We start from the raw sequence: 24,906 nt of genomic DNA on the forward strand, positions 1-24,906 counted from the left end.
TTAGAGAGCTTTGATTCTTGTCATTGTGCCAGAGAGGAAAATGATTACTCTCATTCATAAGTATATGTAAGTGAACCAACTCCTGGTGATTAATACCGCGTGTCATTTCTCATTAGGTTCACAATCTTCTCCTGGCAGCCCGGCCCGCGCAAGAGATTATCGTGTTACATGGGAAGAAGGATGACAGCGCGCAGGCCAGCGATCGGCTCCGGGGGTATTCTGTCACCACGTGGAAATCACGCTGGACGTGTGAGGTTTGCCAGAAGGTGACCCGGGCCGGGAATCGGGGCCGCTTGCGCTGCACAGACAGCGCCCTGTAGCCACAAAGCCTTGCAAATAAGCATGATCACCGGGCTCCAGCAGCTGTTCAGGACTGGGCAAAACATGCTTTCAGACAGCAGAATGGGATTCAAAAAGGGCTTAGAGCAATGATTCTCTATCAGAGAGCCATTAACAGGACACTATCCATGTAAAAAAATATATATTTAAAACTGTAATACATCCCTTAGGCATGCACATGTCTGTTCTGCATATATATGAAGAACATACATACATATATACATATATACACATACATGTTCTGCATATATATGTATGTATGTATGCAGAACATATATATGTATAGATATGAAGAACATAGCTATATTATGGTTTTGCAGAATGTGTATTATAGACATGCAGAATTTACATTATATATTCTCTATATACAATATACGCAGAACATACATGCATACATACATATGTGTATATTTATGCACATGTATATGTATGTGTATGAATGTATATATACACATACATATACACATATATCGGTGTAACATGATGTTCTACATATATATGCAGCACACGCACATACATATGCGTGTGTGTATATGCATGTGTGTATGTGTATATATGAATATGTACACATGTACTTATACACACATATATGCACATGCATGTATAGATATCCATGCATATGTGTGTGTGTATACACACAAAGTACACACATTATGTGTATACCACTTACACATTGTACTATACACACATACACACGTGTGTATATACTCATACATATACACATTATATGTGTATACACACATATATGCAAACTGTGCATATATCTGTCTATATAACATATATGTACACACACATGCACAATACACACGTGTGCATGCAAATATTACACATTGCGTTACATATAAACTATATAAAATCTTTGTTGAGAGCTCAACTCTCTTTAAGTTAACACCTTACATAAAGCTGGGTGCTGAGTACAACAAAACGCCATGCAGCTCAGATCCCGGCGCCCACCCCCGCTCCCTCTGAAAGGAGAGACGCTGGATTTACACCACCGTCCTGAAGCAAATGGCAGTGGTCCAAGTGGGCTGCGTGCATGAGATCACCCCCCACAAGGCCCAGAGGTTTCCCATTTGCTTGGGGTCTGCATCGGCCGCAGGAAAAAGGTGCTTCCATTTAATCTGCACTGCTGGTCGACGCTCTCGGTAAAACAGCCGTAACTAGTTCCTCCCAGACCCAGCTGCTGGCCCAGCCTGCCCTTAACCCAAGATACCCCCCAGCAAGCACTTCCGCAGTATGATCAAATGCCCGGTGCAGATGGCTGATCACTTGATCTTCTGCTGCTTTCCCTTGCAGGCGATGCAGAGAAGCCGCTAGCGCAGCTCAGAGTCAAGTGCCCATTAGGGAAACGAGGGCATTCGCAGACATTTCCTGAAGCGCGGAGATCCGTGCACAAAGAGGCGCTGCGGGCACGCTGCGTGGGCAAAGCCGCGTCTCTCGGCAGGCAGAGAGGACAAACACAGGGCAGTGATGCACCGGAGTCGGAGCAGAGCTGGGATCCACACAAACGTGCCTGAAAAATACTTAGCAGAGATTGCTTGAGCGGGGCGATGCAGCTGCTGAGCATGAGGACAGAGGGGGTTTCATTTTCCAGAGGGTAAAATTTGCCGGGGCATAATTTCTTAATAAAATGACACCGTCACCCCAGCCCAACACAAGCCCTCACACTTGCATGGATTTGAGCCTAAGCAGATGGACAAAACCCTCTAGCCAGGACCAGCCAGCTTGAGTCCAAGTAGGAGCATTGGCACAGCCCCGTGCCCATCCCCAGCCTGGGCTGCAGCCAGCACCCAGCGCCTCTGGGGGAGGGTTAACCCCCCCCACACACACATGCAGCAGAAAGGAGGGAAGGGGGCAACCAGCCAAGCCCCAATGCCGGGGAGATCCCCATAGCAGAGCACAGGCATCGCTGCACCTAGATCATCCCCACTGGTGTCCTTGACACCTCCAGGGATGGAGACCCCCACCCCACTTTCCTAAGCATCTGTCCCACCACCTCGGTCCTCTGCCAGTGCAGATGTGTTTCCTGAGGTCCAGCCTCAACCTCCTTTGCTGCAACTTCACGCCGTTGTTCTGCATCCTCCTCTCCGCAGCAAGAAAGGAAAAGTCCTTTCCCTCTTCTCTCTGGCAGCCCTTCGGGTCGGTGCAGTCACATACCACATGCTCCCCACATAAGGCGCACGCTTATTTTCGGGAAGGCAGAATGAAGAATAAAGCTGTTTCCCTTTAAGCAAGCTGCTCAGAACCAGTTTCCCCATTCAGTACCTGCACCCCGATTTTCAGCCGCTAATTTTATCGGGGAAACCATGAGCGCGGTGTGTGCAGACCTGCGGCACTCAGGGGCTAGCTAAGAACCTCGTGCCCACAGGAAAAGGGCAGGGCATCGCAGAGCAAGCTTTCCTGACCTTGGGGACGACACGTCTGACGAGGCCGGGAATCTGTTTAGTGCCTACATCCCTGTTCAGATGCCCTAACCGCTAGGCTGTTGGGTGGAAAAGGGCTTTTTCCTCCCTGGTCTCCAGGCCTTGCGTGGAGTTTTGTCACCTCCCAGATGGAAGAGGATTGCAACGGAGCAATGTAGAGGATACATACTCAAATGGACCAAGTGAGTTGCCCAAGGTAGAGCAAGAACGAAAATGTGCATAGGGCACCACTTAGATCTCCAAATAGCATTCAGCCACCTAAAAGTGTTAGCTCGGGGTCATCTATTTCAGACGAGGTTGCTGGCTCTGCCTCCGCAGGGACAATGTAGGAGGTCTCCTGTCTCGAGCTCACTGTAGCTGGACTCAGCACCTTACGTCTGCAGGCAAGCCGCCGGTGCAGCGGGACGTGATGTAGAGATGCTTGCAGCTGGCGGCAGCGTGGACGGAGGATGGTCCAGGGGTCACTTGGACAGCCAGGCACTGGGTGTCAGTCATAGAGCAGTGGGCTGGCAGGGGTCTGCAGAGGTCACATCTAGTCCAACCCCTGCCTGGGGCGGGATCAGCCCTGTGCAAACCAGCCTGGACAAACCCACTGAGCAGAACCACGCAGATAGCCTTGACACCGGGCATCACACCCAAACCTGCCACAGGGAAAGCAGGGGGACCGTGGTGGCCAAGGTCCGGCTGCTGCAGAGGTTGTTAACAGATGCTCGAGAGATCCCTGCTATGGAGGAAGGCACCCCTCCATAACCCTGCCGTTTGTACCAATCTGACCAGGGGATAAAACCCCTTCCTGCCCCCGAATGCAGCATTGGTCTGACCTGAGCGTGGGGGCAAGACTCCATAGCCAGGACCCTGCAGGCTTGAGTCCCACCGGGAGCATTGGCACAGCCCAGTCCCCACCCCCACCCCCAGCCTGGGCTGCATCCAGTGCCTCTGAGGGAGGCTTAAAAAACAAGACCCTGATACAAGCAGGAGGGGGAAAAACCCCTCCCAGCACTGCGCAGCAATCTGCAATTCTGCTCTGCCACAGATATCCCCTGTGACCCTGGGCCAGTCCCATAGCCTCCATGCAATATCACTGATAGCACTGCCCTGCCCGACAGCAATATGGTAAGGCAAACGTCTTAAAGATGGCCAGGTGCTGAGGCACTGCTGTACTGCTTGCTTGGATGGGATCAGATCTGTCACTGTTGCACACATAACGGCCAAGTATCTGAAATAAAGGACCCCTGGACACACAGCTGAGGACTGCACGTCACTAACTCTAAAGCTCTTTCAGGCAGGTCTGGAGATCTCAAGGTCTTTGAAACCTTCGCGTGATGAGGAAGGACACATGTTGTCTCCTCCCCACCCCAAACACAGCAGGGAGTGTGCAGGAGAGCTCCTGGGGCCGGGGCAGCGAGCCCAATAGCACAGGGCAGCCCAGGGGCTAAATCTTGCTGGGGAAAGGGGCTGAGAGCAGCACTGACACACAGCACGATAATTTGGTATACTGCCCATGTCTCCAGCCAGTCCCCTAGGTCAGCATAGCTCCCAGGAGCTCTGTAAGGGATGAAAGCAGGACCTCTTTTTTCCCTCCTTAGAAAGCAAACCTCAGCAGCATGTGATATTCAGAAAACCGGAGGGGGAGTTACAAAGGGATCCTTGTGGGGCTGTGAGTACCGGGCGGCACGGGTGGATCTAGGATTTTGCAAAGCACGGTGGAGACAGTGTGTTGCTTCACTGTGCTTAACACAACACATGCTTTTTTCCCTAGGAAAAATGAAACTAGAAGCTTTACTCACAAGACAGGGGCCTAACACTGTGTTATTCAGTAGGAGAGTAAAGCAAAAAAACCCCCCAAATAACTTCCTGGAATGTGTGTCAAGTCGCTACATCACACACTGTGTATGAAAAAACAACAAATTAGGCAAAAATAATCAAAAGGTGCTGTTTCTGTAGCCCTGTGGTCATTAGAAGTAAACATATGTCTCTTTTCAGATCTGTTAAACAAAATCAAGCCTTCCTGAGCAACTTGACAGTGCATCCCATACTTCACTGATGGCTATTTCCACACCTGAATGCATATTCCCACACCGGGGTTCATGTTTTCAGGTAGAGTTAAAAAAAGGGTCTGCAGGGCTGTGAAATAGGAGATGCATTGTCAGCAGGAGCTGAGAGAGGGCAGAACTGCTGATGAAAGGATAGCGTGATTATTTGGTATTTCACAGAGGAGGCAACAGATGGAAAACCCCTCTGGGTAGTCAGTTCATATCTGGTATGGAGCCTCTCACCTCCTGGGAAGGGCCCCACGTCTATCTAAATCCTTACTGGTGACCTCCTATAAACGATATGAGTTTCCCTTGTGTAGGTCTGGCAACCAGTTGTCATCGTGGCAATTGCATCTTGATTTAGCTAGCTTACGAGGTGCAGATCTACCCTGCACTTCCATCCTCGGCTATGGCCACAGCACAGGACCTGGAGATAGGTCTCCTTGGGCTCTCTGGAGTTCGCAATGACAGCGGGTCTGGGCTGTCCAGGCCCCCAGGCACGATACCTTCCACGTCTCTAGTGTGTCGACTGGAGGGTGGGAGACCGCTCTGTGCATGGCCCTAGCTTCAGGCCGTGTGAAGTCAGCCATACACACCAGGAAGCGAAGGTACCTAGAGGCCAACTGGCTGTGCATTTTAGACCTACCAGCTTCAAAAGTGCCTCCAGCCCCCAGCACAGAGGCAGATCCATGGGCTCTATTACCTTGGAAAGTAACTTCCAAATGTCGCTTGGAAAGTGCATGGGCTCCGTCCCCACTGGAGCTGTCTAACTGGTCGCAGAGTGGATGCACCAGTCAATGCCCAGCAATAAGCAGGAGGACCAGGGGTTGCTGCTTCCTTCATGCGTGCAAGGCATCTCGCTCCTGTCCGGACTGCAGCTGGAAGGCCTCACCTCTGCCACTGAATCGCTGAGCTTTAGAAATGTGGGGCTGCAATCTGAAATCCAGATGTGTGCGGCACAGGCTGTAATTAAGTGCGCGGAGGTGGGCGGCTCTCTTGACTTACAAAGCGCTTCAGCTTTGGAAGATGCTACGTAGGCTGTTCCCAGAGCAAACGGAAGAACTGACTAATTATGATTTAATGCAGGTGGATGGGAGAGCAGAGGCTGCCTTGTGCCTCGCCAGCTTTAGGGAAGCTTGCAGCAATCTCCGCCACAACCTTGCGTCCCAGGCACAGCGCTGGAAGGGGCTCAGCGCTTTCCAAAACCAACTGCTGGATTTGGCCTTTGCAACAGGAGCCCCTGATCCTGGATACAGGAAGGCCCCGGATGTCCAAAACAGATCGCGAGGGGACCTGCAAGAGCTGAGTTTGGATCAGTGCCTCGGAGTCCAAATGCGCTCTGAACAACGCGAGAAGTGCTTGAGTCCGTGCCGCAAGCAGAGATGTCCAACCCACTCTTCCACGCTGTGGAAAGGGCCTCCTCCCACAGGGCTTCATCACTTCCTATGTGCAACACGGAGACAGACGACTTCTGGGCTGTCCCTGCAGTCCCCTGGTATCACAGGTCCAACTAATAGCCTGAACAAGCTGCCCCTTTAAAGGGTTTCTGCCCTCAGCACTGCCCTGGGTGGTGCTGGAGGCTGCATTGGGAAGGGCAGAGCTAGTTCACTCTCCCTTTTGACACCCACGCTCTGTGTACCTAGTTTGTGGCTTGTACCTAGTGCTTGCCTTTAGTTGTAAGAGCATATTCCCCCTCCCCTTGGCATGTATCATGCTTGTAGGCAGTGATCAAAGCCTCCCCCAGCCTCTGCTGTGCTTGGCTAAAGGAGTCAAACTTTCCCCCCCTCCTCTCCACACCTCCAATCACCCCGGCAGCCCTGCTCCGCCTCACCCGGTCCAAATTGCTCGACAGAAATCCAGCATAATCTGCTAAATGAAGTATCACCAAAGCTTAGTGAAACAGCATTCATACGTCTGTCTCTACTGGAAATGCCTCCCCTACTGCGTCCTAAAATTGCGACTTTTTTCCCAGCTGCGTCACAGTGGTGGCTCCTTGTCAACTTGTTAATGGTTTATATTCCCATATTACTTCCACCTGGTTGCCCTCATCTTCTAGCAATGGTTTCTTATTTGTCTTTCAGTGACTTGGCATGGTGCACTACCAGCTCTCCGCCGTTTCCATGATGCCTGCCCTCAAGGTGCCAAAGTCCTTCCGGTATGATATTCCGATCCTCCTCAGTATTGCGGATGCCTCCCATGTTTGCGCCATCAGCAGATCTCATGACAGGTCACCCAAGAAAACAGTGAAAAACGAGCAATCCCCAGATTGACCCCGGATCTTCCCTGCGGCCCGGCAGGTCCCTTGTCAATGCTGTCTCCTGCCTTCTCTTCTTTAACCAGCCTTACAGGTCTTGTATCAATCCCCATCTCCTCTAGGTGAACTAACCGTGTCCTCTGAGGACCCGTATCAAATGCTTTACTGGAGTCATAGATTCATAGAGAAATGGGGCTGGGGGGGAGCTGCAGAGGTCACGTCCAGTCCCAGCCCCTGCCTGAGGCAGGATCAGCCCTGTGCAAACCAGCCCAGACACGTCCATCCTCTGAACCCTTTGTAAAACTGCTGTCAACCCTGACACAACCCTGATATAACACTGAAACCTGCCGTGGGGAAAGCAGGGGGACCACAGTTAATGAACGTCCTGCTTCTGTAAAAGGTTGCTAATATACACTCAAGAGATCCCAGGTAAGAGATCCCCGCAGCCTCTTAATCTACCGTGCAGTAAAGCATCACCATCTACATGTGCAAGCACTTACTGTGCAGTACATTAATCTACTGCATATGCAGGTAGTAAATTTACTGTGCAGTAAATCCAAATCGCATTAATTGCACATGTAGACATCCTCACTCAGTCCTTTTCCATGGGCTCTGAGAGCTGCTGGCCATTGCAACTGCATCCGCGTAGCGTGGGAATTGTGCTACGTTCTCCTTTTGCACCGAACGCTTTCACAGGGCTTGAGAGCGATGTTCAACCTGCATCGTAACCGCAGCCTGGTAAAGAGCCTGTATAAAATGTCTGCGTTTTGGGTGAAGTGCAAATATGAGAAAAAGCTCTTCACTGTGTGTTGGGCTTGACAAAGCATCGCTTCGTTGCAGGCTCACATTTGTCCGCGGGCAACTCTTCATTCCTTTCAATTTGTCTCCAGATGGGACTCAGCAGACATCTCTGTGCAGCAGATTGGAACGGGCACGCTCAGTTTTCTCACCGCTCCGCTCTGGTTTGTTAAATTTGTAGCTGACCAGTAATTAAAATGCGAAGTGACAGCAACTAAATCCCACGTTGCTTGCTGCTGAACCTTGAAGCACTGCAAAGAGATGTCGCTGCGAGGCTTTCGGGGAGGAGAGGAGACTTGATCCACCCGCAGCCAGAAAATACTCCCTCGTTTTCCAAAGTCTCTTCTGTGGGCATCACTGGGACTTCAACACATCCTTAAAGTTAAGCATACGGGTAAGCGCTGTCCTGAATCAAGGTGTCAGTGCTACAGGTGGAAATGCTATATTACCCGCTTCCCCATCGCTAGCGAAGAGATGCAATAATAGCACCTACTCCCGAAGACCAGCTGCTTGTCCTCCCTCGAGGGTCGTTTATGTTCGTCACAAACCGATGCAGGGTGCTGGCTAAAGGTTAAGTAGCTGCCATTCCTGTGTCCTCCTCCCGGCCTTGTTCTGCCTACCTTTATCCCATACGGTAACGCAAGCCTGTGAATGCCCGTGCTCTAGCAATACGCTTTCCATACCAGCCTCCAAGCCAGGCTGGATGTTCTTCCTTCACAAGTATCACGGTGGACAAGCAAGATGAAGGAGACCTTCAAAGGCAGCCCCCCCGGCCCCCTGGCCGTATTCTCCTCGAGTCAGCGCAAGCCACGACCCTAGGATCCGACCTGAGGCAAGGCGCCGGGGGAGGAAAGGGCGGCCTGGGGCTGCGACAGGCTGGACACAAAAGGGGGGAGTCTGAAGGAATGAGTCACGGACACCTCGCGATGTGGCGCCAGTCCCGGCCTGCTGCTCGGCCCAGCCACCTCCAGGCTCACAGGCACCAGCAAACTCCCAGCGCGGAGGTCACGTCCAGCCCCACCCCCGGCCTGGGCTGCGGGGGGTCGCTGCACCCCCGGCCCCTGCCCGCGCCCCGCCGGCTCTGGACGCCCCGGGGCCCAGGCTCCGGCAGGCGCCAAGCTGCCCCGTGGGCAACCTGGCAGGGCGCGGCGGCTTTCCCCGGAGGGGCCTTGACCCACCCGCAGCCCCGGCGCCCCCCGTCGTGGGCAGCCCGGCCGAGCTCCCGCGAGGGAGGTGCTGAGGCCTGCGGCGCTCGGCGGCGCGATGCGGGCAGCGTGCCCCGCGCCTCTCCCGCGCTGAGACCACCGCAGCGCGCGTGCGCGTGTGGGCGGGGCCGGCCGCGATGCAGCGCGGGGCCGGCCCGCCCGGGGGCGCTGTGCTGGGCAGCCGCCCGCCAGGCTGCGCGCCCGCGGCTCCGCGTTGCCCGGAGACCGCTTGTGACTCCGCGGCGGGCCGGGCCGGGCCGGGCCGGGCCGGGCCATGGCGTCGCGCAGCGCCGGGACCCTGCTGAGCCAGAGCCGCGCAGCCCACGGGCCGCCGGCGCTCATGCCCGGGTAACCCCCTGTCCCGGGGCAACCAGTTCAACCCTGGGGCACCCCCATCCCCCTTAGCCCCGCCCCTGCACCCCTGGGGGCCCCTGTGGCTAAGGGACACCCCATAGCTCTGCCCCCCACTGACCCTTGACACCCCCATAGCCTTTATGCTCCCACTGGCCCGTCAGTAACCCGTGGGGCTGCGGTCCCCTGAAATCTAGGGGAGCCCCTAGACACCCCCAAGCCCCCTTTAGGCCTTGGAGCTGCCGGAGCCCCCAGCATGCCCCGAAATCCCGAGGGAGCCCGGTAATCCCCAAATTGGCCCCAGGAGACCCCCGTTGTCTCTCTGTTGACCCCCTCTCAGCCCCCCTGCACCCCGCACAGCCTAGACACCTCCTGTCCCCAGCCCCCGCAGCCCCTCACACCCCCGGCACCTCTCTCTGCTGTGCGGTGACCCCCGGCCCCCTCCCCCGAGGGCCCGTTCCTCCGGGACACCCCCAACCCTACACCCGGCTCCCTGGGGGCACTGCTCTCCATGCCCCCTGCACGGCGCTCTCAGGCCCTGCAGCCCCTGCCTGCGCCCCCCCTAGGGACCCGTGACCCGGCTGCTGGGCTGCCTCTCGCCCCATAGCAGGGGAGGGTTGGGATTGAATGCAGTGGGGCTGGGCCTATGGAAACCAGTGGGGCGTATTGTGGGGCGAGGAGAGGGGAATTGAAACAAGCAGGGGGCAGATACCCCACTCCCTGCCACCTGCCGGGCTCGGAAAGGGCAGGGGCATGTATGTGAGTCTGTTGGGAAAGACTTTTCCCCCAGGACCGCAGGAGATTTTGGGGTGGCAGCAGCAGTGCAAATCCACTCACTCCCCCCTCCTCGGTTGGTCCAAGGCAATAAATGGGCCCATAAATTCACACGGCTTCATCACACAAAATGGTTAAATGACCAGGAAGTTCAGAGAGCTCAGCTGGCTTCGTCTCAGGGCAGACTTATTATTAAAGAAGAGTAGGGAACAGGGGACAGAAGAGGGAAAAAACAACTCAAACACCAGCCATGTCAAATACTAAGTTAGCTTTCCTATTAGCAACATCCTTTATTTCTGTTCTCGTCACCCGCCGCCAGCATTCACCGTTACTGGAGAGGGGAATAGCAGTCCCTTTGTGGGGGAGGAGAGGTGAGAGAGGCAGGAGCGGTGGTTGCAGGTCCGGTTGCTCGAGTCCGCTTCTGTTTCCCTGTAAATGCAAGAAGTCCTGCACGCCTGAGACAACAGTGCAGCAGAGAGAGAGAGAGAGAAGGCGGCTTTTGTTTCGGGCCCTGCTTCCCTGGTAACCTCGCTGCTGGAGGAACGCATGCCCCGCACCCAGGCGTATCCAAGCCGGGTGGCTGAAGACGTTGTCTGTACCTGCCTCTCCAGTTCCTGGGCTCACGGCGGGCTGGGAAAGAGTGAGGCTTGGCTAGCTCAGTCAGGCTTGCCTTTTAGAGGGAGGAATGGGGAAGAGAAGAAGTCAGACCTAGGTTCATCGGGCCCAGTCTCCTGTCACAGAGAGCAGAGGCTGAAAGGGAGAGTGAATGGATCTGAGCAGGGTTTTCTCCTGTTCTTCTCTCACCTGCAGCCTCCAGCATTTAGGGTCTAAGAGCCTTTATACACGCCATGTTTTTTTCCCTTTCTTACGCTATAACTGCGTGACTGTTTGCACAAGTGGGATTTACAGGGAATTGCAGACAGGGCTCAATTCGTTCGAAAGCCCACTGCATGCAAACACTGACGCAACACTCCAAAATAAAAAAGTTTAAATGTTATAAACCTATTTAAGTCCATTAGGATTAAGCCCCGTGACGTGTACAGGCACCCTAGGACATATTGATGCAGAGGCCGTGCCCCTCACTCCATGCTCGACAGCCACCGATACCCCTTTCCTTTGAGCACATTGTCGCCTGGGGTTATATATTGCTATGTTGATCAGTATATATCGACCCATGCTACAAACGTGTCCAGTCCCTTTGTGGATCTGGCTGAACCCTCAGCTTCCACTGCATCTGTTGGCCACGAGCCCCCACTTTAATGACCCACCGGGTGGGAAAGATTTGCCTTTTGCTGCTTTTAAATTGACGACCTCCTCGTTTCATGTGTGGCGAGAGACAGGCAGTAATAAATCTCTAGCGACTTTCCCTTCACTACTGTTTCATATGTTGTAAACCCTTCTCAGCTGAGCAGGCCTGGCTGCGTTAGTCTGGCCTCGTGCGCAAGGCCCTCCAGACCGCTCTTTATCCTTGCTGTCATTCACCTGGAGAGCGGGAAGCTGCATTACACATCCCAGGGGCTGTTTGGGGCTTGAGCAAAGCCGGTGAAGGTGCCGTGTTGCCTGACCCTGTCTCTCGGTAGACCACGAACCATAAAATCATAGAGAAGTAGGGCTGGAAGGGGGGTGCTCTGTGGTGTCAAGGTCCTCCTGGGGTCTCAGGAGAGGGCTTGGGTGGAGGTACAGCTGGCCCCTTTCAGTCCACCCATATTGCTCTCAAATGGTGGTTTATACCGCAGGCCTGATGTCAGGGATAGCTCAGCTTTCCTTGGCTTTGTTCATTAATTAAGGCTAATTTGTTCCCTCATTAAACCTAATTTCCAGCAAGCTAATTTTAGCCCCTCTACTCTTCACTCCCCTGTTGCACTTGGTTACCAGCCTTCTCTCTCTTCTCCTCTGCTATGTTTTATCATCTCATTTGCAAACTGCCCCATGAACACCCCCAAGACAGTCCCGGAGAGCTCACTGCCCTCTGGTCTGCTCTACCCCATCGCACTTGAAAAGCAAAAATCTCATGCATGTAACATGGGGCATGTCCTCTACTTGAAGAGGGAGAACAGCTCTCAGCGTGAACCCTTCTTTAATGCACTGGGCTTTCTGCCCTCCTGTAAGTCACAGTGCAATTGTAGGTCACCAGCTCCATGGAAGAGACTCAGCAGGAGCAAACCTGGGAAGGGAGATGGCAAGATCCATACAATCCTAGTGTGATGGAGGCCTTGGGGGTCACCTAGTCCTGGACCCTACACGGAGGCATGCTGTGCTTGCAAATCTTTCAGGAAGGAGATTGCACAGCTCCCCTGGGCAGCTGGTTTCATTGCCCTGCCGTCCTTGCCGCTGCTGAGATCTGACCCCGTTCTGCTCCGCTGTTTAAACCCTCTGCCTCTTGCGCTGCCCTCTGTGGTTGCTCTCCCTCTTCTCTAAGGCAGTCTTTTGGGTAGGTGCAAGCTGTTCTCAAGTCCCCCTTTCATCTCTTTTTCTCCAGGCTAAACCTGCCTTGCTCTCTCAGCTCGCATGCTGTATGTCAGCCCCTTCATCCTCATCGCTCCACCCCTCTGAACCGTCTCTAGTTTCTCTATATCTTTCTTTAATGCAAAGCCCAGCTCTGCACGCAGGACTCCGGCTGAGGCCTGATCAGGATGAAGCCTTGCCTGGGATGATTCAGTTGGGGCTGGTCCTGCTTGGAGCAGGGGGCTAGACTAGATGTGACTCCTGAGGTCCCTTCAACCCTCACTGTCTGTGACTCTATAAGTAGGACCAGCGTCTTCTCCCTGCCTTTGTTCTCAGAAAGAGCCAAAGCACTTGAGGCAGGCGCCCAGCATAGGGATTTGCAGCCTGAGCAGCTAAAGTTTGTCACAATGACAGGCCACAGAAAACAAGACCTCATTACAGGAACTATCGATGAACCTGAATTCTCCCTGGTGCCAGCAATTGTCCCATGAACAGCAATGCATTGAAGACCTGCCTGCAAAGAGGCAAGCCTAGATGTACAGCAACATAGATGATTTCTGTTACTCCGTGACTCACAGATGGAGTGACTGACATCCATAGATAACTGTATGGAAAATGTACTCTCCAGGAGAGGCGTAGGGTGGGTGGAAGGAGCTATTACGTTTCTTGTTCTTCACAAATTTCTTTCGATGAGCCTGTCCTCATCGCATGCATCCAGCATCGGAAACATCCAGAGCCTTAGCTTGAAATTCCTGTTTTCCTTCTTTTGTTCTTAAGAAAAAGATCAACTCGCTGGAGATACAAAAATACAATTTTAATGCTGAGCTTTGAGTCATGCGAAAGTCGGGCAGTTTATCAGAGTTGTGGTTGATATAGCAACCGTTGTGGGGCCATCCTGCACATACAGATTAGCCGCAGACCCAGCAGCTGCTGGTACGCGGCACTTTTCCTCCAGAGACCACACAAGTCCCAGTTGCAGCCAGTCTCTAGGCACTACAGTTGTGGGGTCTAGTTGACAGCCAGTATCACGTGGAGCACCCCCAGGGTCAGTCCTGGGGCTGGTTTTCTTCAATGTCTTCATCAACAACCTGGAAGATAGTATGAGGTGCACCCTCAGCAAGTTTGCAGATGACACCAAGCTGGGGGGAGTAGTAGATACGCTGGAGGGTCGGGTTAGGATTCAGAGTGACCTCAACAAATTGGAGGATTGGAGCAAGAGAAGTGCCCAACAAGGACAAGTGCAAAGTCCTGCACTTAGGAGGGAGCAATCTCCTGCCCGGTGCAGGCTGGGGGGACAGGCTGGGCAGCAGCTCTGCAGTAAAGGACCTGGGGGGGACAGGGGACAAGAAGCTGAACAGGAGCCAGCAGTGTGCCCTTGGTGCCAGGAAGGTGAACGACATCCTGGGCTGCATTGGGAGGAGCGTTGCTAGCAGATCGAGGGCAGTGATTCTTCCATCTATTCAGCATGGGGGAGGCCACATTTGGAGTCCTGGGTCTAGCTGTGGCCCCCCACTACAGAAGGGATGTGGACACATTGGAGAGAGTCCAGCGGAGGGCAATGAAAATGGCTGTGGGGCTGGGGGACAGGATTGGTGAGGAGAGGCTGAGGGAACTGGGCAGATTTAGTCTGGAGAAGAGAAGACCGAGGGGGATTGAATAGCAGCCTCCACCTCCCTGCAGGGGGGCTGCAAAGAGGATGGAGCTGGCCTGGTCTCAGTGGGAGCAGATGACAGGACAAGGAGCAATGGAGGGGATGGACTAGATGTGACCTCCAGCAGCCCCTTCCAGCCCCACTGCTCTAGAATTTCTATGATTTCCCTAAAATGGGACCTTTGCCCCAAAATTTGGCTAATCAGTCCTGGACTGGCTGGCCCAGCAGATTTCTGCATTGCAGGAAACAAAAGTTTCTCATGTGGAGGGTGGTGAAGCACTGGAAGTGGTGCAGTCTCCATCCTTGTAGGTGTTGAAGACCCGGGTAGACAAAGCCCTGGCTGGGATGATGTAGTTGGGACTGCCCCTGCTTCGAACAGGAGGTCAGACTAGATGTGACCTCCTGAGCTCCCTTCAGCCCTCGTTTTCTACGATTCTATGATTCTACAGCCAGTGTAGTAAATGTAAGATTGCGAAGTGCTCCAAAGAATGGGGCAAGTATCATCAATGCCATTTTACAGCTAGGACCACGGAGGCAGAAGGAGGCAGGGGAAGGATGTACTCAAAGCCACAAGAAGTCATTGGCCAAGATGTGATGAGACTGCAGGTCTCATGGCCTCCACTCTTGCATAGGGCGTTGCAACATATCGTGTGTGCACAACCTGGGGGTGACCTGGTGGCTGTGATGCTCGTGGCTTCGAATAGGTGGATTTTTGCATGTAGAGATTGTCGGCTAGCATCTCCCATGCCCTGGCCAGAGCTTCCCACTCATGACCAGTGAATTTCATGTGTCACTCAGCGAATTTCAGGCTCTTGCCCCATTTGGGTTTCCTCATGGAAAGAGTTTTTAGTTGGTGACCTTCAAGAGTATGCCTGTAGTCTCCGTGGCTTGCTAATAGAGCCACTCAGTACGGGCCACATGTGTTTCTCCTTATCATCTGTGGAGGAAGAAAATAGGAGGGGAGTTTTTTCCCTTCCTCATTCATCTTGCATTAACACCCTGCATAACGCATGAGTCAATGGAAGGAGATAGACTTCTCAAGTGCACCTGCCTATGATATCTCTCTCTTGGCTTGAGAGGAGTCCTCTGGCTCTTGCCCTGATAAGGGTTCAGAAGTATTTCTGCTTGGCCTCCCATGATAGCAGGTGGGTGTTGGGATGGCATGGGCATTCATGCCGTTTCTCCCTCTTTCTTCCCTTGCTCCCTTTGTTCATATAGGTGTAGGCACCCAATCTGCAGAAGAATTTGGCTGCCTCTCCCAGGCTGTAAGCAGGATTTAGGAGCCTCTGTGAAATGGCCAAATATCTGGAGTTTTCCAGGATAGTCCCAGAGTATAGGGCTGAGTCCTGGGGTCTTCAAAAGCTGAAATGGTCCCCCTGCTTTCCCTGTGGCAGGTCTGGGTGTGATGACTTGTGTTGTGTCAGGGATGATGATAGTTTTAGGAAGAGTTTAGATTATGGATGGTATAAGATGGTTTGGATAGGGCTGACCCTGCCTCAGGCAGGTGGATGGACTAGATGTGACCTCCAGAGGCCCCTTCCAGCCCCACTGCTCTAGGATTTCTATGATTTCCCTAAAATGGGAACTTTGCCCCAAAATTTGGCTAATCAGTCCTGGATTGGCTGGCCCAGCAAATTTCTGCATTGCAGGAGACAATGTCTTGATTTTTCAGGGCGCAGCCTGAGGTCTCAGCAAGACATGTCCTGGTTCCCAGGGAGGTGTGGACTGCTCTGCATGCTGGCCTCGTTCATACAGTGCCGTGTCCGGGGAAATCAGTGGCATTGCCCTCGCCTGACTCTGCAGGACTGTGGAGCGTCCGGGACCTGGGCTGTGCTCTTCTGAGGGTGGTTGCTTTTAGGTTAAATTCCTCAGAGAATAGAGACCCGCAGGCAGTGGGCAACAGTCTCGCAGGCAACAGGGGTCCCCAGAAGCATCTTGGTCCTAGCAGCACTGAGCCACCCAATGGGCACGTCTTCACATGCACATTTACTGCGCATTAGCCAAAATTACTGCACCATTTGGGCACCCATCTAAATGTGCACACCTGTACTCAGTAAATACAGTGACTTATGCCAGCTTGAGTGTAAATTTGATACCTGCATCATGATTAGGTACTGTGCAGTAACGCACGTGTAGACGCCAGACTGTGCAGTAGTACTGTGTGTGTGGACTGACTTGGGAGTAACTTTAGTCCCAAGTCAGACCGTGCACAGTGTTAATGAGCATTAACCTCTGCACATGTAGAAGCTGGCTTGTTCGCATTATAGCACAGTAAATTTGAGCCAGCATAAATGCACGTGTAAACATGTGCAGCATGTAGCTCTTGGCTCCTGCCTTGCCCTGGCAGGGGGGATGGTGTGCGATCTCACCCAGCTGGTCCCTGGCCACGTCTAGGAGGTGGAGCAGTGGGTTTGAACCCCCTTATGCTGAGAAGGGCAATGAACCCACGTCTCCCACTTCCCAAATGAGCTCCCTATCCACTGAGCAGAAGGGGCAAGCAGAAGCCCCTGGTTCTCTGCTTGCATCCCCCTGGTCTCTGTATCCCGCGCTTTGAAGGGGAAGCCATAGACACCCACTCTCTGACTGTAAATCCCAAGCTGTGGGAGGCACCTCCAGGTTGCACTGTGTAAGCCCTGGAGGGGACTGGGATTTCACCCAACCCCGAGACCTCCTTGGTGAGGGGAGGTGATGCCCTGCCCTGTTCCGCGCTGTCCGATGGGAGCCGTGCGAGGCTGTGGACTCTGCGCCAGGGCTGGGTTCATCATTCATTGCATTCACAGGTCTTTAGGTATGGTGTGGTGCCAGCGTCCATGCTTATGCCCCTCTGACAAGCACCCTCACTAAGCTCCTGGAGATGTAGCCAGCTCCTTTCTCAAAGACAAGGCTGCACTCAAGTTTGCACACATCGTCTCCTGCTGAGGGATCTGTTCGCGTCAGGGGGAACGCTGTCGCTTTGTTTGTACTTCCCTGACAGCTTTGCTCGCAGCGGAGAGAGCGCTCTCTCTGTCTCTGAGAGCAGCATTTTTCCAACCGTTGTCAAGAAGAAGATAGAGAAAAAAACACACTTCCCCCCCCCGGGTGACATAAATGGCATATTTTTAACATGCTTAGTGTCTCAGGGCTGCATCTTGGGAGTCAGCATAGAGAGCTGGGGCTGCTGGAAGCTACACTTTTCCGGTCTATGGTGCAATTTGGTTGTCATTTATGTTATGAGTCTTAGGCTGTGCGACACTTCTGCAATGTGAAATGTGGTCGTCGGATGGTCTGTTGGGTTTTACTGGCTCCCTGTTGCAAGGTAAAGGGAACGTCAGGCCCAGCTGTAACGCTGAGGAAGGAGATTGGTTATATTTAGAGTGAATTATCACCCCTTTGGATTGCTACGGCTGGTCTGTCTGTGTGGTTATTGCTTGAAAACAGACCTCGCCTCTGAACGAGCTGCTCTCAGGAGCTGGGTTTGGGTTGTCAAATATTGGAGATCCGCTTTTCTCCAAGGGCCAGAAAGGTGGGGGCCTTTGCTAGCTGTAAGCACAAAAGCAAAGCAAACCCTGCATGATGAGCCCTACAGGTTGTACTGTATCATTGTATGGGATGGTGTGGACAGGGCTGACCCTGCCCCAGGCAGAGGATTGGACTAGATGTAACCTTGGGAGCAACCACTTAGGATTTCTTCGATTCTCCACCTGACAGTCTCCGTCCCATCGGGAAGGCAGTGAGATGCCCATAGTGTAGATGAAACTAAGGGGCAGACTACTATGCTTTCTCATGAGTCTGGTGCTCAGGTCCTTTGTTAGCATCAGCAGTGTTGAAGCAAAGACACTGGGAGTAAAGCTGCTTGCTCTTCTCAGTGTCTTGGGACTTTTAATGACCAGCCAGGAAGACGCAGCATTGCTAGCACTGCAATGGACACAACCGCATGCACAAATACAGACTGGGGAGTAACTGGTTGCAGTATTGCAGAGAAGCACCCACAGACATCGAGAGTGACATGTGTGCACGCTTGGGCAGTTGTCCCCGTGTTAAATTCCCTGATGCCATCTGCTCAAAGCCCCAGGATTTAGAACGATTATGAGGTTCTGCTGCATTGAAGCTGGAAATCAGTAGTGGGCGATTTTGGGTCCTTCTTCTCCGGGGGAGGTTTCTGATCTACCTGAGCTCGCCTTACACGCCTGTGTTATGAGTGAACAGGTGCGCCACCCAGTCACGCTCCCTCCCTGACCCATCCCCAGAGCAAGTTGGGTTCATCCAATGCCAGACGCTGGGATCCAGAAGACAAAATCTTTGAGGCTCACCCCTGGACTTGCGGGCTGGTTGAGAAAGCAGTAAAAGTAGCAGACGATCAGTAGCAGCTTCCTGCTTATTCTGCATCATGGTCTTCTTGCCCTGCTGCCTTTGCAGGTCCATTGGCAGTGGTTTTCCTACAATATAACCCCCCATGTGGGCTGCGTCATTGGATTTCTTAAAATAAAAACCATACCAGTAGCTACTGGTCTTGGGTTTCTCCCATCTGCCTGCAGATAGAAGAGGTACCCGGAGCACCTCTTGCCTGCATCTCTCCCAGCCCCCCAGCGGACTTTGCCCAGAAAATGAAACTTCTTTGGTGCTCTGTCACCTGGTTTAGCTGGGTGGGAGGGAGAGGGGGCTGAGTGGCACAAGTGTCTGTCTCAAGCAGACATGTCTCAGACAGGTCTCTGGAAGGAGATGCCCAGAAAATGTCAAAGGAGGGTTGAATCCTAACTCTGGACTGCAGAAAAGATGGCTTTCCCCCTCCTCTGGATTGCAGGTGCCCTGGACTGTGCACATCTGGTCTTTCTCCATCAGCCACCTAGAACTGAGACCCTTTTGCTAACATTTTTAAAGGCAAATACAGGAGTACAGAACCCAGCTCCAATTGAATTCAGCAGGCTCCTTCACTAGACTCTTACGGTTCTTTAGTATCTGCAACAGCAGGAGCATCTGCAAAACAAACTTGGTATCCCCAAGTAAGCGAGCCTGGCCGGAAAGAAAAGGCGAGGCTTTTCTTCACGCCTCCATCCGACAGAATCGAAGGTCTGCATGAGATGCACATCTGCAAATCCATCTTAATGCTCCTCTTTCCACTGTGCACATAACATCTATTCCCTTCCCTCCCCCGGGCTGGAAACTGAACTCCTTGGAGAGGGTTAGCCATGCTGAAAAGCTGATTTCGTGCAATTATTAGAATAAGGCAGAGAGACAATCATGCTGTCTTTTTTTAGAAATCCTGCGAAAATGAGTGGAAGGTGCGAAGGGCTGTTTTGGGGAGGGGGAGGTGGGAATACGTTCTTGGTTTATTGCTGTTGTGAACACTCTTGTTAGGAGTAAGATGGGATTTTTCCTTAAGAAATGCTGGAAGAGCTGCAGGAATTTCCACCTCCTGTGGGCTACGGGCCAGAACGGCAACCGGTGTATATGGTCATCAGAGCCAAAGCCACTTAGATGAGTTGAGTATGTGGCCCTAGAGAGCGATGGAGCACAGGACAAGCATCAAGGATGACCATTGATGGCCAGAGCAGAGTTGCCGCCGTCATGCATTAAATTAATGCTGTCCTAGATCTTACCCAGAAGGTTGATGGGTGCCAGGCTGGCACGTGTCATGCCAGGGGCAGTGGCCTTGAGAGTGAGGACAGGTGTTTAGTAACTGCAGAGCCATGTTGCACGGGGAGATGCAATTGGAAATTAAGAGGAAAGGTGAATAAGCTGCATGGTGCATGTGGGGGTTGAGAAGGGTGGTGACGTGGGCCCGTCTATGCATGGACGCCAGTCCTGGCAGAAGGAGTTTGGAGGTCCTGTATGGAAGGGCAGCAGGGCTGACCAGCAACCTGCATGGGGTGGGTAGGGAAGAGAGAGCTGTGTGGGATTGTGGTGGAGAAGGCAGAAGGACCGGCTTCATGGGGCCCGAGCCGGGTGGGCAGCATTGGAGGGGTCTGCTCCTGCTTGCTGGGTTTGGGTCCGGAGGGAGAGATGTCCCCAGACCCAGTGGGAGATGGGCAGAGAGACTGAGACCCATCCATCTGCCCCCAAGTGACTGGTGGGATGGAGGAGAGGGAGAGGCAGCAGCACGGGGGCATGGTTGATACTCCCCTGCCCCGGGGGGTGGGGTGCGGCCTTCATCACCCCCTTCCCAGGAAAGGGTTTGAACCATTGAGGCACAAGACAGGTATTGCCCGGACCCCCCAGCACCCGGCCTGTTGCTTTGTGTAGTTACCATTTATTGGCTGGTACTGGAGAAGAGAGGGAGGGGCTAGAGGCAGCGAAAAAACAATACAGCAAGTCCTGCGAGGAAGGGGTGAAGGAGCTGGGCATGTTCAGCTGGCGGAAAGGTGCTTAAGAGGGGCCATGACAGCAGCCTGCAAATACCTGAAGGGCTGCGATAAGGAAGAGGGAAAGCCCCTGTTCTCCCTCGCTGCAGAGACGATGCAGGCCACTGGCTGGAAGTCACAGCTGAGTAGGTTTAGGTTGGATCTCAGGAAAAATGTCTTCACCGTCAGAGCAGGGAGGAGCAGGAGAGATGCCGGGGAAGGTGGGGACTCTCCATCCCTGGAGGTGCCAAGGAGAGGGTGGACAGACACTGGTGGGGGATGATCTAGGTGCAGCGATGCCTGTGCTCTGCTATGGGGATCCCCCCGGCTTCTGGGCTGTGCTGGTTCCCCCTCCCCTCCTTCCTGCTCCCTGTCTCAGGGGGTTTTAAGCCTCCCCCAGAGGTGCTGGCGGCAGCCCAGCCTGGGAATGGGCACGGGGCTGTGCCGATGCTCCTACTGGCACCAACCCCGCAGGGTCCTGGCTGGAGGGTCTTGCCCCTCTGCTCAGGGTCAGACCGATGCTGTATTTGGGGTCAGGAAGGGATTTTAAACCATGTTCATTCCGATTGATACAAACTGGGGGTTTGCCTTTCTCCATCGCAGGGGCACGCAGGGACACGGTCTCTACCTGGGATCTCTTAAGTGTTTATTAACTTTTCATAGAAGCAGGACATTGGCCGCCGCGGTGCCCCTGCTTTAGCTGGGGCAGTTTCAGGTGTGATGTCTATGGTGTGTCAGTGCTGATGGTAGTTTTGCTAAGAGTTTATAGATGATGGCTTTGTCTGCGCTGGTTTGCACAGGGCTGATCCTGCCTCAGGCAGGGGTTGGATAGATGTGACCTCTGCAGCTCCCTGCCTGCCCCACAGCTCTGGGACTTTATGATTTTGCCCAAGGGCAGTGGAGGGACCCAGATGAGTGCCCAGCACCCTATTCCTTCCATGCCAGTGTCCATCTCACTGAGCCATGTACCTGGTTATCTTCTCCCAGGCCCCACAGGCATCACTTCCTTGGCTACTCAGCGGGCCGGCATCGAGAGGAGGATGGCAGTGTAGGAGACGCAGGTACAAACCCTGTCTGCATCTCCAGCTTACTGGGGCAAGGACCCTAACCCCTAGGCAGTGGCGCTTCCCTGGTGTCAGACACCCACCGGGTGTGTTTGTTCGAGGGGCTAACGTGTTGGGACTCACCTGGCATCACGTCTGCTCCACGCAGGCCCACGGCAGCACAAGCAGCACTTTGGCACGGGAAGGGGCAGTGCCCTCCACCCACCCAGAGCATCTTCTTCATGGCATCTGCAAGCGCTTCCCAGCCTGAGGCCTGTCAGGCTCTTCCCTCCTCTCCTTTGCTTTGTTTCTGCCTCCCTTTCTCCTGCATCTTTTTCCAAAAACCATTTCATTTTCCACAAAAGTTCCCTTGTTTGCTTGCTAGGCTAACAGAACGAGAGGGGGGCCTGCAGGGGATGGGAGCAATGAGGTCTGCCTCATTATCCCAAAGACTTCTTTATTGCACCTAAATCAAAGGCAGATCTTTGGGAACAGGCAGAGACCTATCACTGCTGGCACCAGGGGATGTGCAATTAGGAATGAGGATGTTTCACATGTCTTCAGCTGCCATGGCTCTTGCTAATGAGAGGTCGTTAGCCATCTGAAGCTCTTTTTGTAGCTGGACGGCCATTTTTATGCCTTGATAATTACTTTGCATGTATAGCATTTGCTCTTCTGCTCTGGGCCAGCTGATCATAGCTCAGTGCCTTTCCGGTGTCCTGCAAGTTGTCTAAGCCTGTGTTGTGGTAAGCTGTGGCTGTGCAGAGAGCAGTGTGTCATCACCTGGAGATCCAGCTGCCCTCGTGGGTGTAAAACAGCCCAGGGTTTTATCGCCTGGCCAGCTGGATGTCAATGATTTCTATGATTTCTGTGATTATGGATTTGTCTGGGCTGGCTTGGACAGGGCTGATCCTGCCTCAGGCGGGGAGCTGAGCTACATGCATCTCCCAGCTCCATTTCTATATATTTCTGTATTTCTGAGTGGACTTGATGACCTCAGAAGTCCTTTCCACCCTGACTTTTCTGTGATTTGGAGACATGGCGTACAGGAGCTGATGGAAAACCCTTCTCCTGCTGCCGCTCGCCATGTCTCCACGCTTTCATGGCTGCAATGGGAGTAGTTTATAATGAGGACAAGGGACCAGCAGCTCCCTGTGCATGAAGGGGTGGATCCAGGGGGGTGTCACGGTGCAGTTGCACCCCTCTTTGAATCCTGCTCCATCCAAATTTTAAAAACTAGCTGTGGGGCTGGTGAGGAGCAGCATTTCTATTCAGGCAGTGCTAAGAGACTCAATAGACTTCATGGCTCCTTGTCATCTCCCTGATTCCTGCTAATCTCTCTTCACTCTGTAGGTGACAACAATCCTCTCTCCTTTTGAATGGTCTTAAGACTTTACTATTTAAGCTACCTTTTCTTCTGCAATTCTGCTGTCTGGTAGGCATGCCCCTCTCCTATTTCACAGCCCTGCCAATTGTTTTTAGCTCCAACTGAAACCTTATCTCAGGTGTGGTCATGTTAACTCAGGTGCAGCAATGACCGACCACAGCATATTGTCAAGACATGCCAGAAGACTAGATTTTGCTTCATGAATCTGAATAAGAGACACACACTGATCTGTAATGACTGCAGGACTAATAACATAAGATCTTATAACTATGTTGACCTTTTTTTTTTCTTTGCCTAGTTTCTTGGTGTATTTTAACCTTTCTAAGATATAATCTAGCAAATGAGTGCACATTCCAGCTGGGTTTTTGCTTTTGTCTAAAACTGAATAATGTAGCATATTACAAAAGCTTCTGGTTCCTCCATAAGTGAAGAAAAATAGGTATCCTGTTCTATATGACTATGCACCACAACATCTGCACCCCCCATTTCAAAATCCTAGATCCACCCATGGACCCTTAGCTTGCTGCCGTCCCTAACTAGACTTGTGTCTCCTCTGCGCAGGTATCATGGGCATGTCCCAAACGTGGCATTCTCCTTTGGTGACACCTACGGGAACACGACGATGAAATACTTCCAGGATTTCCGCAGCGCTGTCATGAAGACCAGCCGCAGCCCCTACAGCAAAGGGGGCTACTTCCCCACCCTCTTCTCCTATGACCCGGGGCTGGTGCTGGAGAGCCGGGCGCGGACTTGGGACAGGTGGCTGCACATCCCTTCCTACTCCCGGTTCAACCTGGATATCAACCGTTCGGGAGAGCTGCAGGAGTTTTACAAGGTGGGACATCTACATATAAATACGCATGGGGCTGGACTTTACACAGAGTGATCGGGCGCTGCATGGGGACCAGTGCAACTAGTCAGCTCCAGGCGTTAGCAGTATATGCGATGTGCATGTACCACAGGGAAGGATGATTTTTAATTGCTCAGGATCATAGGCTGATAAGAAAGGCAGGCTGGAAGGGACCTCATAAGGTCACATCCAGTCCAAACCCCTGCTCAAGGCAAGATCGGCCTCGACTAACCCACCCAAACTGCTCTTGGAAACTCCCAGGGATGGAGATGCCACCTTTTCTCCAGGTGCCTGTTCCCATGCCTGAGCACCTTCAAAGTTAGAAAGTCTCTCCTCATCCCCAGCCTCAGTTTCCCCTGCTGTAGCTTGAAGCCATTGGTCCCAGACCTGTCCCTTACAGCCAGAGAAAAACCCATCTCCATCTTCTCTATAATCAGCCCGGCCACTCACTTCCCAGTGTATGTATGGAGATGAGGCAGGTGAGCATCAGGAAACAGACTGGGTGCTTTTCTAGAGGAAATCAAGATCATCCTGCCTGTAAGGTCATGTGATGGAAATTTGAGGAGAGAGGTTAGGAAAGATTCCCACGGGCCTGTAACAGCAGAGCAGAGCTCCCCGCCTGTGGTTGAGGCTGCGGTCTTCCCTCTGCCTGCATCTTTTTCTTTGCAAAGGGCTACGAAAATGATTGTGGGGCTGGGGGACACAACTTGTGAGGAGAGGCTGAGGGAAATGGGTTTACTGAGTCTGCAGAAGAGAAGACGGAGGGGGATTGAATAGCCGCCTTCACCTCCCTGCAGGGGGGCTGCAAAGAGCATGGAGCCAGGCTGTTCTCAGTGGGGACAGATGACAGGACAAGGAGCAATGGGCTCAAGTTGCAGCAAGGAAAGTTAAGGTTGGATATTAGGAAAAGCATTCTCACTAGGAGGGTGGTGAAGTACTGGAACAGGCTCCCCAGAGAGGTGGTGGAGTCTCCATTCTTGGAGGTTTTGAAGACCCGGGTGGACAAAGCCTTGGCTGGGATGTCGTAGTTGGACCT

At 53.0% G+C, this 24,906-nt stretch overlaps 1 protein-coding gene across 3 annotated transcripts in view; it reads left to right on the forward strand.

Moving 5' to 3' along the window:
* The first annotated feature begins 518 nt into the window (after nucleotides 1–518).
* CIMIP2C (ciliary microtubule inner protein 2C) overlaps nucleotides 519–24,906 on the forward strand; it is a 46,792-nt gene continuing 22,404 nt past the window's right edge. For all 3 annotated transcript variants that reach the window (XM_090031168.1, XM_090031169.1, XM_090031170.1), the window contains exons 1-2: nucleotides 519–9,400; nucleotides 23,582–23,855. In XM_090031168.1, coding sequence (XP_089887294.1) covers nucleotides 9,327–9,400; nucleotides 23,582–23,855 — 348 coding nt within the window. In that variant the 5' untranslated portion in view covers nucleotides 519–9,326. The remainder of the gene's footprint in view (nucleotides 9,401–23,581; nucleotides 23,856–24,906) is intronic.

The sequence above is a fragment of the Crocodylus siamensis genome, chromosome 1, assembly GCF_052110815.1.
Source record: "Crocodylus siamensis isolate JL-2025a chromosome 1, ASM5211081v1, whole genome shotgun sequence".
Taxonomy (NCBI): Eukaryota; Metazoa; Chordata; order Crocodylia; family Crocodylidae; genus Crocodylus; species Crocodylus siamensis.